The following is a 17,029-nucleotide window of genomic DNA, read 5'->3' on the forward strand; positions in this document are numbered from 1 at the left end:
ATGGGGTTTTGTCATGTTGGCAAGGCTGGTCTCCAACTCCTGGGCTCAAGTGATCCGCCTACCTCAGTCTCCCAAAGTGCTGGGATTACAGGGATGGGCCACCGTGCCCGGCCTGCAATTGAATTTTAAAGGCGACTAAGGATGCAGGGTAGAAGATATAACTAAAAAGATAAGAATTTGGGGTAATGTGGATAAAAAAGAACAAAAGCCTATGAAAAAGGTTGAGTTGTCTAAAGAAGAATCTAGACAAACTGAAGAAGCAGGCTGGTACACTATGACCAGCTAGATCAACAAGGCTGGCAGCTTTTATTTCACGGAAAAAAAGACAAATGGGAGATACTACAGCTTTGTAAACTATGAAATCAAAGCAGCTACTTTATACAATGATTTACTATTGGTTGTAAGTCAGACTGAAAGACAGTAAAACCAGCAATGCAGACACTGATATATACCAGAATCTTATCTGGATCTATCCTAATGCTTACTGCATTTAAAAAAAAAAAAAAAAATTGAATCCATGAGATATTGTAAAGAAGGTAATAATAGCTTGGCAACAGATTAAGGTTAAAAAAAGAAGAAAAGAAAGAAGCAAATGAAGCAAGCAGGATAGAGTTGCTGCCAATTATGGGGAAACTATATGAAAGGAAAGGAGATACAGACAATTCCTCATTTTAAGTTTTGTTTTCTATCAAACACAAAAATTCTCAAAACAAAATTTTTATTTTGCTTTAATTAAGAACAAAGTGGTATTCCTCAAATACAAAGATGGCATTACTTTGTTAATCAGTTTTCTACTGGTAGCAGTAGGCTGGTCTGGGCCCCCATTCACATTTTCTTATCTAGATTGTATGGTGAATAAAAACTCTTGAAAAGATTACCTGATTATAGATTCAGCTCTTAAGTATGAACTCTACAAAGTTAGGCAGGTCCTTAAAAGTTTGGACCTACGTCCTTGGTGCTCTGTTATCTATCAGCCATGAACGCTAGTCATATATACCAAAGGGAAGGAATACTACTAAAACGAAAAGATAGAAACTTCCCACCAAAAATGTAGGTTATTACAATTGAAAGATAAGATTTACTAATGAGGAATAAAAAGTTACATAACCTAACCAAAAATCTATAGATCTTTGTTGCTCCTTCCAAGGAGCAACTGCACTGTGGCAGAATTAAAGACCAGGGTTGGAAGTCAGACAAATGAGAGGAATGTAGAGGACACGTAACAGCAATTTATCATGCGCACAGCCAATCAGGAAGCAGCGCAACCATGTAGCCAAACAAGGGATGCAGTATGTGCACAAAGAGGGCATCACACAAAAAAAGAACGGTTAAGACCAGTCCACAGCCCATATCTAACATTTACAAACTACAAAATTCACACACTGCTTGGTTCCAAAGATGGCAGAATTTCACTCTTTCAGATATGAAAAGATCCAAGAGTACAGAGAACTTCAAACTTTGCATGCAAAATTCATCAATATGCCTATTTTACAGAAAGACTTGATATATGTCTTAACCCTCCAACTACTCATCAGCATCACAGATTCCATTTGTCCAATGCACACTATTAGATGGTGCCACAATTCACATCTTTTAAAATAGAAAACATATTTGATAGTGCTTGAAAAAAACAGCTGTATAAACAAAGTCTTCTGGATAGCAGACCCATCCATACCAGTCCCATAAATCCAGATTTCTAAGTAAATCTACTCCTATGGGGTTTACATGGCAACAGTGACAAGATGAGGGAGAAATTGGTAAAATATAGGAGCAGGAAACAAGAAGCATCCAGAAAGTGGCAGCAAGTTGACTAACAGGAAAAGTAAAATAGAGAGTAGATACCGACAAAAATTAACTTCAAGATGATCTAGTATGATATACATTTTTTAAATGAGCTAAAAATAATTTATTGTATTCAGTTACCAACACAGCCAAAATAATCCTTTTTGCATCAAAGGCCTTCCTGGTTTCATACATAAAAAGCCAGGATTAGACTAAGTGATACCCTGTGATTCTAAAACTATAATTCTATGGCTCTAGAATAGTCTAGAATACAGACCATTCAAGCCCTTACTATCTTTTCTTTAACATGTTCCACGATCTTTTCATTGTTCATCAGGATTCCTACCAGAAAGAATCTATTGGCAGAAACGTTAAGAGTTCAAAGCTGCTAATAACCTGTGTAAACCAATCATAATACTAGCAAACACTTAGGGAATGCTTTCTATATGAAAGACACATATCAACATATACTAACAAAATTAGCAAACAACCTGATTATCTCCAATTTACAGATTAAGAAACTAAAGTATAGAGAGGTTAAGCTACTTGTCCAGACTGCTAAGTGGTAACAATAGGATTCAACACAAGTAGTCTAGCTCTAGAACCTTTATGTTTATTTGCTGTTTTATACTACCAAAATAAAAGATTTGAGGAAAAATAAATTATGCTATAGGTTTGGTTATTATCAAAGTCTTTAATTAAGTGGTATCGCAGTAATCAAGAGTTGGCTGGAGCAACTACTGTGTAGAACTGAACTATCCAAAGTGATAGCCATTTGCTACATATGGCTATTAAGCCACCTAAAATGTGTCTAGTCCAAATTGGGATGTGCTATCAATGTAAAATACCTGATTTTGAAGGCTTAATATTTTGAAAAATATAAACTAACTCAATCATTTCTACACGGATTAGTGTTAAAATTATAATATATTTAACACATTGTGTTAAATAAAATATTCTTTTTAAATGTGGTTATTAGAAGATTTAAAATTACCTATTTTACTTCCATTATATTTCTGCTGGACAACACTGCTATGTAGGAAAGATACTGGAGTTTACAGAACGATTCTAAACCAATCTTTGCCATTCTGTTTTGCTGCTGTTACCTTAGACAAAATGGTTACACTGATTATCAGCTTCTGTATCATAAAAATCAGGTTAAAAAACAGTCCTAAAACCTGCAGCTTAGATTTTGGTATCTAAGTCTATTTTCCACTGAAAAGAATGGAGGTAAATTCGAAAAAGGAGCTCATGCCACAGCATGGACAAGTAAAATACAAAATTAACCTGGAATATCTTGTTTTGGCAGAAATACACTGGAACCAGATTGATGAGACACCCATTGGCCAAACCTGGGACCATTTGTGAACCAAAATAACGACAGCAATGGATTTAACCACTGAATAAAATTAAGAATCCATGAGTTCATACAGATAAAAAGAACTGAATAAATAATGGAGATGGGAAAGATTACCTTATGTCAGAATGTCAACTAATAATTATAGAAGGAATGAGGTCAGATAATCATCAATTGATGCTCAAACTTGTGGGTGAAGTTTTGATTATACTATGTAAATATACTGTTCCCCAAAATTATTTTTCCACAAATTGCATATTAGTTACAATGAGATAAATAATGACTTTCAGGGATACATATGAGGAATACCAGCTTAACAAAATTTTCAAAGCTGACATCACCAACACTGGTATACACCAACATCATGAATCTCAAAATATGATGCACTAAGAAGGGCAGAACATCTCTTAAGTGGTATTCCTGCCAAAATGCATAACCAATCTAATCACGAGAAAGCAAAAGACAAATTCAAATTGAGGGATGTTCTACAAAATAGCTGCCCTGTACTTTTAAAATGTCAAGGTCAAGAAAGAGTAAGGTTGACGAAGTGTTCCCGATTAAAAGAGACTAAGGAGACATAATTACCAAATGTAATGCATGATCCTGAAGTGGATCCCAGAATAAGGGGGAAAAAAAGCTAACAGAAAAAATAAACAGATATAATTTGAATATGGACTATAAATTAGATAACAGTATATCAGTAAATCTTCTGGTTTTCACAACCTCACTATAATTAGGTAAGACGGTATCCTTGTTTTTTAAAAATATACACTGAAGAATTTAGGGGTAAAGAGGTTGATGTCTCTGAATTACTCTCAAATTGTTCTGAAAAAATATAGAGAGATCAGTATAAAGCAAGAATGATAAACACAGCAAAATGTAAAACAACAAATGTGGGTACACAGGAGTTCTATTCTTCCAACTTTTTAGATTGAAATTACACCAAAATACAAAATTTTAAAATATTGGCCAGTCTCCCAGATCAGATATCCTAATGGACTATACAAGTCTTGATGATGTTTAAAAATGCACAGGTGTATTTCTTTTATCCTAGACCTGTTTTAAATTGCATGACTTATCAAATGCTAATTATTTTATACATTTCATAAGATCCAGGACTGTATTTGTTATTTCTCAATATCATAGTTAGTACTAGGATACTATTTACCATATCCAATAAGCACTCAAACATTTGTTACATGAGCTACTGAAAACTATAACCCAGTACAGTATAGGCTAATTATAGAAAAACAGTCAAATTATAAAAAGTACCAAAATGTAAATAGATATTAATTGGGACAAAAGGTTGTACGACAACTCTTCAATGAAAAGAAAACTATCTGGAATGAATCAGAACAGTAGTTAAAAATCTAACATAAAGAGATGAATGCCACAATTAGAGGAAGGCAAACATCTCATTCCATATTAAGAGTTAAACGTTTACCTTTGTGGCTAACTACAATCAGTCATGACAACTAAAACAACTTTCTTCCCTATAAAATTAGAATATTATATGAGTTATAAAATGAATCAGAGTTAGGCTAAGAACTGAGATTCAAAATCTCATTAGGGGCTCAATACTAATTTGCTGTACAACCCTGAGATGCTGCCTACAATTCCGTATCTCACTTAAAATTAAGACGTTTGGATTATTTCCCTCCCCAAAAGGCAAGAAGGATATTATTTTGTAAAAATGGCTGTAAGCAATGAGAGCACCGAATATTATATATATACACACTGAATATACACATATGTGTACGCATATATATTCACACATGTATACACATGCAAAGGGAAAAGAATATGGCTTTTTTGTAAATATGTTTACAAAGTAATGAATGTAAGGCACATTAACAGCAAAAGGTAATTATCTAAACTCCATTTAATCCCAATTCGCACTATAAATTAAGTGCTTAACACCTAAGATGCTAAAAAAGCCCAATCAACAAGTGTATACTCTGTTTAAATGGATGTTATTGTTTATTTTTAAATAACAATGGGGTTCGAGATCAGACTGGCCAACATGATGAAACCCAGTCTCTACTAAAAACACTAAAATTAGCTGGGCGTGGTGGCAGGCGCCTGTAACCCCAACTATTCAGGAGGCTGAGGCAGGAGAATCGCTTGAATCCAGGAGGCGGAGGTTGCAGTGAGCTGAGATCGCATCACTACACTCCAGCCTGGGCGACAGAGTGAGACTCCATCTCAATAAATAAACAAATAACAAAAACAAAATATGAGACAGGTTTTAATAGGGCTTAATTAGGATGGGGACTGTGGGAAACAATTCTCAAATATAGTTAGAAGCCAGGGACACAATTTCTTTTCACATACGATACAATGTAATCGCATATTGCATTAAAAGTGTAATACAGTATTAACTTTCAATGTCTTCCAATTTTACTTGAATATACAAGTAGATAAGGCAAAAAGATATTCTAGTTCCCTTTTCCATCAAATCCAATTAATTGTTTCATTTAAAGTTTGACCATTTTTCAAAAGTCTATATATTTTTATGATGCAAAGCTATACTTAATGTATCTAAATAAGCAAGATCAGGAGAAAAAAAAAAAACCAAAAATATTCCAAAACATAAAAAGACATCCTCAAATCACTTTGTGCCTTGGCAAAACTTAACAGTAATATCATAAGCTAGTGTTGCAAAGCTGTCATCCTACCTTATTCTACCTAAATGAGCTCAGTAATTCTAAATTGGTGTCCAGAAGAGATCTTTACATAAGCAATTATCAAAAACAGTCCATTTTGTATTCAAGAAGCACAAACAACAATAGTTTTTTAAACAATTTATATAAAGAGCACCTAGAGATTTTTTACACTTCATAAACTAAAATCACGTATGAATACTTGACTAAAGCTATTTCTCATCGTCTTTCCTTAGAGAAGACCAAAATACATTTCTCGTAAGGGTAAAACAAAAGCAGTAAATTATTTAAACATCACTTAAATGCCCCCTAAAGTAACCTTCCCTTCTCGTACATTTTCTTACATTCAATGCATTCTGCGGTACACATTTCTGAATTGAAATTGTATTAAGTTTAACTAATACGATCTCCTTTCCACTAGTGAAAAAAAGATCTTAAGGCGTTAACCAAACACATGGGAGGCGGGGTCGGGGGTGCGAGGTGGTGCCAGAGCAGATGGAAACCAGGTAAGAGAGTCGTTTTCTTAAGACACTAGGGTTACTCCCCAACTCCAAATGCCAAGATTCACTCGCCAGTAGAGCAAGCCGCTGCCACTATCCACTGCTTACACAATACAACCTTCCTTTCTACCTCCTCCCCTACACTCCCACCCATAACCCCTTTCCAAAACAAACACCCACTACGCGCCCCATTCCATAAGCCGTTTTTGCCCCTCTAAGCCCACTAAACAAACCTGCTGGATAACAGCTCTATGCATTCGTCTCACTTAGGAAAAAAAAAAAAAAAAGCGACTGCAGCAAGGTCGGGAGTCCCACCATTCCTGTCACCCTAAACAATCCACAGGGTGACAGCCCCAAGCCCAGAAGTTTGAAGCAAAACGATTCATATCCAACCAAAAAGAGGGAATTGCAGTTGAATGGGGATGGGAGGTGGGGAGGGCGATGCGTGTGCGTGTGTGTGTGTGTGTAAGGAAGAGTCCATCACATGACAGTGAAAGAGGACCAGAGTCGTCGGGGCGTCCGCAAGCAGAAAAGGGGGGGAGGGTGTCGTTGCCGTGGCAACACCCCCCATCCGTCCAGACTTCCAAAGAGGGAGGAAGAACTTCAAATCCCAACCGTCAGCGCTCAAGCGGCTCCTTCTTAAAGGGGTACACACAGCGCCGCCGCCGAGCGCGAGAGGGCAGAGTTGGGCGCCCCCCGCCCTTCGGGCGACGCCCCCGCCGCCCCTCGCCCCCAGCCGGCCCATCCGCGGCCCCCGCCCTACGAGCGCCCGGGGGGTCTCCAGGTCCAGGTCCCCAGGAACTGGCCGCGTCTCCTCACCCGGCCCCCGGCGGCGAGAAGGGGGTGTGTGTGCGCTCGGCGGGGGCGCGGACCAGCCCGCCTTCCTCCGGCCGCCCTGCCCGCCCTGCCCGCCCTGCCCGCCGGCTCCCCTCCGCCAGGGCGCCGACCCACCGGGCCGCTTCCTCCCTCCTGTCAGGGTGGACGGCTGGCGACTGCCGGCAGCAACGGGCGCCGAGGAGTTACGGGGAGAGCGCTAGCGGGCTGCTTCCGCGGGGGCTCAGCAAGCGGGTCCGAACTAACAGTTCCCGGGGAGCCCAAGAGCTGGGAAGGCGAAGGAGGGCGGACCGCGCCGGGCCAGCAGCCCGCAAGACAAAAGGCGAGCGCCGGGGCCGCCGCGCCGCGCCGCTCCCATCTCGCTCCCCCACCGAACTAACCCGAACGGGAGATTCAACTAAACCCCTCAGCCACAAACTCCTCGGGCTGCGACAGCCGTCGCCGCGCGGAGCCCGGAGCCCCGGCCCGCGTCTCTCTTACCTACACAGTGCATGAGGCGGTGGCGCCAAGAGTCGAGTTCCCGCCGGAATCCTCTCCTCTCCGCCGCGCACCGAGGGCTCCGGCACTGAGCGGCGGCGGCGGCGGCGGCGGCAGCAGCGGCGGCGGCAGCGGCCATTCTCTCTCTTCCCTTGTCCATCTGCGTCCCGCGTCACGCGCCCTCATTTACATACGAGCAGCGCAGGCACGAGGCAGGGGCGCGAGCCCTCGGCGCGAGCCCCGGAGCGCGCGCCCCCCGGAGGGGGGTTGATTGACACGTGTCACTACCTTCCCTCTGCCCTGCCCTCCCCCTCCCACCGCTCCCTCAGGGAGAGGCGGGGAGGGAGCCAGAGGAGAAGGAAGCAACCTGCCGCTTCCGCTGACCCCGCCTCCCCACCCACTACCCTCCTCCCCCTCCCGCTGGAGTTTACTCAGGCGAGCCATACCGCTCCCGCCGCCCGCGAAAACCCTGAGCGGGAGCGAGAGACCCGGAGCCCAGCCAGGAACCGGCGTGCTAGTGGAGCGGACTAGCAACGCCTACTTTCTGCCTTCACTACGGGACTCCGACAGTCCGGAGACTTCACTTCCCAGGCTTCATTGCGCCAGGATCCCGAAGCCGAGTTTGGCGCCGTGGCGCGTTGCTTGCCGGTCATTGTAGTCCAAAAGAAAGGATCGTTTTCCCCCCCTCCACACTCGGGTTTGCAGGCTGGCCTGGAACTTCTCTGCGCCGCGCCGCTGGGGGTGCTGAGCCTGTCGCTCCCTGCGCCCGGGACCGTGCGCTGCCCGGGTGGCCGGTTCTGACCCGACTGCTTTAGCTTCCTCAGGCTCCGCGATAGAAGGGTGGTGGAAGCCGCAAGAGTTGTCGGCCCCTTGTGGGTTCAGGCTTCGCTTTGTGTTCTAAGTGCTGGAAACTTTCCGGGGTCTCTGTCTTCTTGTCACTCCGCAGGGATAAGGGCAAGTCGGTCATTCGCCTACATCTGGAATAACTGCCAAACGTCCTGAGAGAGATCCCGGAGTGACTTCGGTTTTCAAGGCGAAGAGATATCGGAAAGCGAGAATCCTTACAAGGACTAGGAAAAAGATGCGGGTTTTTTACACTGAAAATTACTTGCAGGGGACTGGGCGTAGCCGGCTGAAAACTGCAGAAGGAAAATTTTCTTTATAAGCTCCTGGAGGGCAGCGACCCACTGAGACCTCTGTACCGTGACATCTGTCACTCACTAGACCCTAGTACAGTGTGTGACGCGGGATTAAGCACTTTACAAATGTTATGGAATGAATTCTACGCCGTGCTAGAGAAAATAACTTCTTCAGAGAGAGCGAGAGAGGAATCTTATGTTTAAATACAGACTCCAATTAGAGTTTTTACTTTTGCACCAGAGCGATTGTGCGTTTGTTTCCGTATACGTGCAGTTGATCAAGCCGAAGCTAAGCCACCCAACGTTTGCTAAGAAGTACTGTGTATGTCTGGAAATTTATTCACAAGTCTGTGGGAAATATGTTTAATTCTTCTTGGAAATCTCATAAATTCTGAGTTCAGTATCACCTTCCATGTTTTGTGGCTTATCCTTAACCACCTTCTTTCTTTTTCTTCCTATGAGAAAGTATTTCTTTGCTCATTATGACTTCAGTAGTGAAGATGTAATTTTACATTTTCATAAGTTAAAAATAATAAAGTCTGAACGCATAATCACCTTTTCTAGAACGGTCACAATTGGAGTGCAGGTGAAATTACTAGTGAAGGTGATCTTGGAATTGTCAGTGGATGGTTTCAGTTAACCACTTCCACTCATAATTGCCACGAGGATCAGCCTTTGCAGTTTTCCTGATCGCTTTTATAGTAATCTACATTAGTTAGGATGGGAAAAATTATGGTGCAGTAATAAATGATCCAAGAATCTTAGTGGCTTAAAACAACAACAAAAAACTATTTCCTGCTTATTTACATGTTCATCTCTGGGTGGCAGGAGGAGGGGGCTTCATTCCATGTGGAACGTCCCCCGTTGTGTAATAGGCAAAAGGAAGATGAAGAATGGCAAACTGGTTCTTCCTAAAAGTGATACAAGTCAGTTCTCACGTTTCATTGACCAAAGCAAATTATATGGACATGTAAAAAAGGGAGCAGGGAAGTGCGATCCTATTATATGTGCAAAAAGAAGATAACCAGAATTTATTGGTAAATAGTATCAAGGATTACTGTGATCTATCTTTCTAGTCACCAGTTTACAGTTCACTTTCTTTACACTACAAAATAGATTTGCTCCTATCACAAAGTGAGACAGTCCAAAAGTTCTGTTCAGTAAAGGCATTAATCTCAAAGTCTAGCATCTCTGGGTGATGCTTGGTAGTCTCCATATTGGAACTGGATAAAGCTGCTCTTGTTATAGACAACTAAAAAGATAAGGTATCCTCCCCCGATCTCTCTCACTTGCAATTTCTCTTCTCCCTCTCTCTCTCTCTCTCTCTCTCTCTCTCTCTCTCACACACACACACACACACACACACACACACACACACACACAGAGTGATGGAATAGGAACTAAATAGATGTGTCTTAGTCTATTTTTTGCTGCTGTAATGGAATACCACTTACTGGGTAATTTATATGAAGAATAGACGTTTATCGCTCACAGTTCTGGGGCCTAGAAAGTCCAAGATCAGGGTACTGGCATCTAACAAGGGCCTTCTTGTTACATGGCCCCGCAGTGGAAAGGCAAAGAGAAGGCAAATAAGTAAAAAAGGGCCAAACTCATCCTTTTATAATGAACCCACTCCTGCTATAAAGAATCCACTCCCTTGATAATGGCATTAATCCATTCACTATGCCCTCATAGCCTATCACTTCTCATTAGGCCACATTTCCCAACACTGTTGAAATGGAGTTTATGTTTCCAACACGTGCTTTTTCGTGGACAAATTCAAACCACAGCATATGGTAAACATTCCTGTTTAGAAAGGAGAAAAATGGGAGACACACAGGAACCGTTTCAGCAAATATTTTACGACAGTTAGCATCTCCAACTTTCCAGCCTCTGACAATTTCCTTGCTACCACCCAGTGAGCCTCTGAGTTAAAGCCACATATTTTAGATTTTCTGTTATAACTGTACCTCCTTCTGGGTGCCAATTTATACATTAGTTAGAATGTGCTATGTTCTGCTCCAGTAACAAACCCAAAATCTAGCAAACTCAAAACCTCAGTGATTTAATACAAAACTTAATACAAAAGTTTTATTTCACAGTATAATATCTGTCTTCCAAAGGTCAGTGTGGAAAAGGATGGAAAGAACATGAACCCTATAAGCCTCATATCCATCCAGGGACTGAGGCTTCTGGGGCTATGCCGTTTGGAAGCTCCCCAGTCACCATAACGAGAAAGATGATACTAAATCACAGTCCAACTCTCAAGGCTTCTGCCAGAAGCGACACATTTCAATAGATGAAGCAAATTTTATGGTCATGCCTGACTTTTAAGGAGTTATATATTAGAAAGCTTTGAGGGCAGGGCAAACCACCCCACAACTTAATACCTTAAGACACCAACTGTTCATTTAGCTCATAATTCTGTGGAATGAAAATTTGTGCTAGGTTCAGCTGGACATTTTTGCTGGCCTCTACTGGACTCACTCAGGTGTTTGTGGTCAGCTGCCTGTCAGCAAGGCAGCCCTGTTTCTGAGGATTCTCTGACTGTCAGCTGGGAACACACAGCAATGAGGCCAAGTATCATCAAGAGGCCAGCTCTAGCCCTAGCTTATTCACATGGTGGCAGTCAGAGGGATCCAAAGTGCTGCAAGAGAAGAAGTACCCATGCACAAACACTTTTCAAATCTCGGTTTGAGTCACATTTGCTCTGGTCCCAATGGCTAAAGCAAGTCACATGGCCAAGCCCAGAGTCAATATGGGGAGATACATTCTACCTCTTAATAGAAGGATCTGCAAGTCACATTACAAAGGGATTTGGACAGAGAGAAAGAAATAATTTGTGGCCACTTTTGTAGTCTACCACATTTGGGAAAGTGCAAGGTTATCCTATTCTCCAAAAGAAGGAGAACTAAAGATATAAACAGAACTAATGAGTATCACATATCTAGAATTTCTGGGAGAAGATAAAGATTAAGGCCAGAAATATTGAAATACACAAATGGAGTTAACTTTGGAATTCAGCTTCACTTTGAAGAGCAAAGAAGTTTCCATGGCAAGTACTACAGAATGTATTATAATTACCCAATGAACCTGAAAATAGGAGTCTTTTAACCATTACATTCTAAGCATCGAGTGCTGGGCCAGGCACTAATATGGTGTCTAATATTTATTTATTGGTTTGATACATGTTTGAGTTATCTATAAGGTCAAGTATAAAAAGAGGGTCATATCGGCCGGGCGCAGTGGCTCACGCCTGTAATCCCAGCACTTTGGGAGTCCCAGTGGATCACCTGAGGTCAGGAGTTCGAGACCAGCCTGGCCAACATGGTGAAACCCCATCTCTACTAAAAATACAAACATTAGCTGAGCGTGGTGGTGGGCACCTGTAATCCCAGCTACAGGTGGGAGGAGGCTGAGGTGAGAGAATTGCTTGAACCAGAGAGGCGAAGGTGGCAGTGAGCCAAGACCGTGCCAATGCACTCCAGCCTTAGCAAGAAGAGCGAAACCCCATCTCAAAAAAAAAAAAAAAAAAAAAAAAAAAAAAGAGGGTCATATCAAAGATTGTCTCCTACACTGAAAATCCAGTTACTCACAGAGGATTTTCATATAACAACAGGTATATGATATGAAATGTTAATGTTCTTTGGAGAAATAATTTTGTTCTGCTATCTACTTCCTATACATGTTGTACCAGTTATTTATTGCTGTGCAGCAAGCCAATCCATAGGGTAGTTGCATAAAGAACAACCACTAGATATTATTCACAGTGCAGTTCAGGTGGGCTGTTTTGCTGATCAGGTGAAGCTCTGCAAATCTTACCTGAGATTGCTAGTGTTGGAAGCTGCATGATCTAGAATGGCCTCACTCTGGTGTACAGTTTGGCTTCCAGTTTGCTGGGGTAATGAGAATGGCTGAGTCATGTGTCTCTTACCATCTAGAGGCTAGCTAGAGCCAATAATTTATGCAGTGGCAGCATGTGAAGCGCAACATAATGATAAGTACTAATGTAGAAGTGCTTTTCAAGTGAACTTGCATCGTGTTCTGCTTGCTACTATCCTATTGGCCAAAGCAAATCTCATGGTCAAGCCCAAAGTCTGAATTAAAGGACACTAACAAATGGCATGGATTCAGAAAGGTGTGAACAAATCTGGGTCATCACTTCAATCAAACTACCATCAGTAACTATCCAAGTTCACTATTATCCACCTAAAACTGATGAGCACATCTATAGAGTTCTTAGACAGTACCAAGACATATAAATTGCAGGGTCAAATAATAGTTTATTAATTTACCAGTTAGTGAATTTCAAGCTAGGGTGCTTTTTAGGAGGACGTGATATAACAAATACAAATACATTGGAGAAGTTTGAAATACATTTCCACAATAGAGAAATACAAAATTACAGAGAGGTATGACTAGAGTCGTATTTTTGAGATATTAACCCAAAATGAAAGCTGTTCTTATATTTTTTAAAAAATATAAACAATCCAATATACTAGTAGGATTGTAAAATACCTACTCAATTCTATATTATCCATATATACCATAAAATGATACATTTTATAATTTAATAAAATCTAAACAATTTTCTATGCATTAGATATTTACAGTTGTAAAGCATAACTGCTAGATACTTTAACTGTACAATGCTTTATAATGCTGAGAAACTATCTTTTGAGTAAATTATATCTGTCTTGTAAAGAATCACATTTCACTATATTTCCTTTGGTTCTGACCTGTAATACAGTTCACTGATCAAAGATTAAAACTTCAGAGAAAAATTTGATTAACCAATTATTTAGGACATAGAACAAATTTCCCTTCCAGAAAATTTCTAATCAACTACATAGTCATATTATACCAAATTTTATGCAAACATCTTAGATTCACCCAGGCTCATGAGTCAAAGATTTCTCAATAGTCTTCTTCCTTATGGAAGTACAGACTCTAAAGTCTTCATTAACTGAAATACATACATGTTAATGTATTTATTTTCAATACTGCAGTTAAATAGTTAGAGATATCTAAAATATATGATGATTTTGTCTTCTTGATGCATTTCCAAATACTATCAACACCTTTCTGTACATTTTGTAGGAACAAAGATAAAATTTTACAGCAGGAATAATGATTCAAGAAACAGAAATGTAGTGGTAATGTACTTCATTTCTTAGATTATACTGTCTCCTTTTCTCCTATTCCAAGACTGTCCTTAGTATACATAATAATGGGCATGATAGCTGGTCCAATTCTGTCACTTATATCAAGGTGGCATCTCCGGTTTTTATTCTTTACTTTCATTGTTGAGTTCAATCATTGGATACTTTAAAAATATTACTGTTATATCCTGTTACTGTCTGTATAGTAAATTTCATATAGCTGGACCTAAGATTTACTATATTAGGACAACTCAGGCCCTAAACTGTCAGGATAATTAATACCAAAATTAGGGTGAGTATGTTTTCTAATTTTTTTTTTACATAAAATCATACACCTTTGAGCTTGGCACCTGAATTTAATACCATTTACCATCTACTTTCCCTTGCATCCAGGCATGATAATAGGACCTGATCTATCACTACTCTTTTTGTGTCCATTTGAAATCACTTCTCTGGCCTAACGCATTATTGTCACTTTCATTTTCAGCCTTTTAATAAAATTTCAATGTATTAAAGGCTCAATGATGGCAATTTTATCCAATTTAATCCAATTGCACAGTTCAGTATCAAAGTAAAATAAAAATGTCATCTATAGTACCTAGACTATCTCAGTTTAGAGGTAATACAGATCATCTAGGTCAATCCCCTAATTTTGCAGATAGAGAAATTGGGCCCAGAGAGGATAAGCAATTTATGTAGGTCACACGGCTTATTAGTAGCACACCCAAACTAAAGATCAATTTCCTGATTCCTAATCTTGACTATTTCCTATAATAAGATCTATGAGTTTGGCATTTATACACATTATTAATTCATTTACCTTTTACCATAATCTTATGCAATTAAGTACTTTCATTATTATTATCCCCATATCAGAGAGAAAGAAATATAAATTGACTTAGAGATGTTAAATAACTTAAATAAGTTAGCATTATCTAGCTAGTTACTGATGAAACTAGAATTTGAATCTCTGTCTTTCCAAATTTAACTACCGCTTTTCACTGGAGAACAGGAAAGAAGGTGAAAAGCTGCCTATTAAGGAATCAGAAATTGAGGAAGCTGGATTTTTTTCAGATTTTCAGGAGTGGCTACTGATATTGTCTCTATCTTTGGGGGAAGATATAGATAGTGACATTTTCAGTAGCACACAAAACTATGGCTTCTCAATGTTTAACCTATCATTCAGCCAAACTGGGGTTTTTGCTGTCCCCATCTGACATTCCATGCTATCCTACTCCCATGAAGAACACTTCTCAACTGAGTGGTGATTATTACTACTTTCTATGCTCTTAGAACACTTTATTTTTCTCATGAGTCTTACCGTATTTTTCCATGTAGTATAATTATTTGTTACTGTTTCTTATTGTTTCTCTGTATAACCTTGTAGACTGTGAAGTCAGAGCCTGGTATTCACCACCTCTGTGCATTCTATACTTGCATTCTACACCTAGTAGGTATCAAAGAGACTTTTGTTGAGTTGAAATGAAAGAGTAATTAATTGAGATTTTTTAAAGAAAAGAAATATGGAAGATATAGGGCTTCCTTCATCCATGACTTACCCTTATTCTCAAATTCTACTCGTAAACCCAAACTTATTTTTCACCCGATGTCAAGACAGTGACAAAAGGTGGTCACACAATTGCATTTTACAGAGTATATTTCAAACCAAGATTAACATCATTTGGCCTTTCTGCATGTTGAAACGCCTGACACAAACTAAGTCATAACATTTATATGAACAAAGCATATCATTTTACTTACTAACATGCTTTAGGCAAACAGAAATATGAACAATTTATGAACTTGACAATTGTTTCTCAGGCTGTTGACAATAGGATTTGACTCTCAGTTTCAAAATGCAAAAAATTTTTTATATGAAAGTAGTACAAAATACCAATGTTTCATGGTAAAGAGGCCATGCAATAAACCTCTGAAGTAAAATCCACTGGGTTAAAGAAGTTTATTTTAACATATTACTATAAGAAAGGTTTGTTTAAACTGTTTAATCTGATAATGGCCCATATTACTATCTACCTGGAGAATACATGTGATTAAAGAGAAAAGAATAAGGCAGTTAAATTATGTCATGATTTTCCCTTATAAAAAAGAGATGTGAATGAAAATGTGACGTTCGTAAAAGTTTAATACCTTTTAACTTAACCAAAATGTTATAATATTTGAAGATTTAAGTATAATAAGATTAAATTACAATTAATAATCACCCTATGCAACAATGGAAAGTAAAGAACAACCTATTATTATCCTATTACAGGCTTTCAAATTCAATAGGCAAAACCACCTGATTTTATATACTAAATTGATTAAGCTCTAAACCTGAAACTTGAAAGAAAAGTAAATCTAACTATGAAACAATATGGTTTGGCTCTGTGTCCCCACCGAAATCTCATCTCAAATTGTGTTGAGGGAGGGACCTGTAATCCCAACGTGTCTAGGGAAGGAGGTGATTGGATCATGGGGGCAGTTTCCCCCTTGCTGTTCTCATTCATAATGAGTGAGTTCTCGTAGTATCTGATGGTTTTATAAGTGTTTGAAAGTTCCTCCTTTGCTCTTCTCTCTCCTGCTGCCATGTGAAAAAGGTCTTGCTTCGCCTTTGCCTTGCACCATGATTGTAAGTTTCCTGAGGCCTCCACAGCCATGTGGAATTGTGAGTCCATTAAACCTCTTTCCTTTATTTAAAACAAAAAATCACCCTCATGATCCAATATCTTACCTCCCTTGGCACATGGGGATTACAAGTCCCTCCCTCAACACATGGGAATTACAACTCAAGATGAGATTTGGGTGGGGACACAGAGCCAAACCACAGCAAAACTCTGTAACTATTTTTAATATCAGTGGTCTCCCCGAATCTGTCTTTTTTTTTTTTTTTTTCATTGTTCTCAGGAAATAGAATGATTGTAAAGCAGAAAGTAAGGGTCAGAGTCAGAGCTGAAGTCCTGGGGATTTGTTGAAATATTATATAAGGAGCTGTGAGAACCGCCTGCTCCTCCAGACTTTGTCTCCACTATAATGTAGCCAAGTATTTTTATCACAACCCCTGCAAGAAATTTACCCTGTGGAAAAATTGAACTGAAAAGATTATGGCTTGGAGGAC

General features: G+C 39.7%; 1 protein-coding gene across 29 annotated transcripts in view; it reads right to left on the minus strand.

The window, feature by feature from the left end:
* LCORL (ligand dependent nuclear receptor corepressor like) overlaps positions 1–7,777 on the minus strand; it is a 177,328-nt gene extending 169,551 nt beyond the window's left edge. For 24 of the 29 annotated variants that reach the window (XR_012434727.1, XR_012434724.1, XR_012434723.1 and 21 more), the window contains exon 1: positions 7,617–7,777. Coding sequence is in view for 10 of the 29 variants with exons in the window: in XM_045392193.3 (XP_045248128.1) it covers positions 7,617–7,773 (157 nt within the window). In the remaining 19 variants the exon portion in view is untranslated. The remainder of the gene's footprint in view (positions 1–7,616) is intronic. The other 5 variants (XM_074039458.1, XM_065544817.2, XM_045392181.3 and 2 more) reach the window with 1 other exon arrangement.
* Positions 7,778–17,029: the final 9,252 nt, after the last annotated feature.

This window comes from Macaca fascicularis, chromosome 5 (assembly GCF_037993035.2).
Source record: "Macaca fascicularis isolate 582-1 chromosome 5, T2T-MFA8v1.1".
Lineage (NCBI taxonomy): Eukaryota > Metazoa > Chordata > Mammalia > Primates > Cercopithecidae > Macaca > Macaca fascicularis.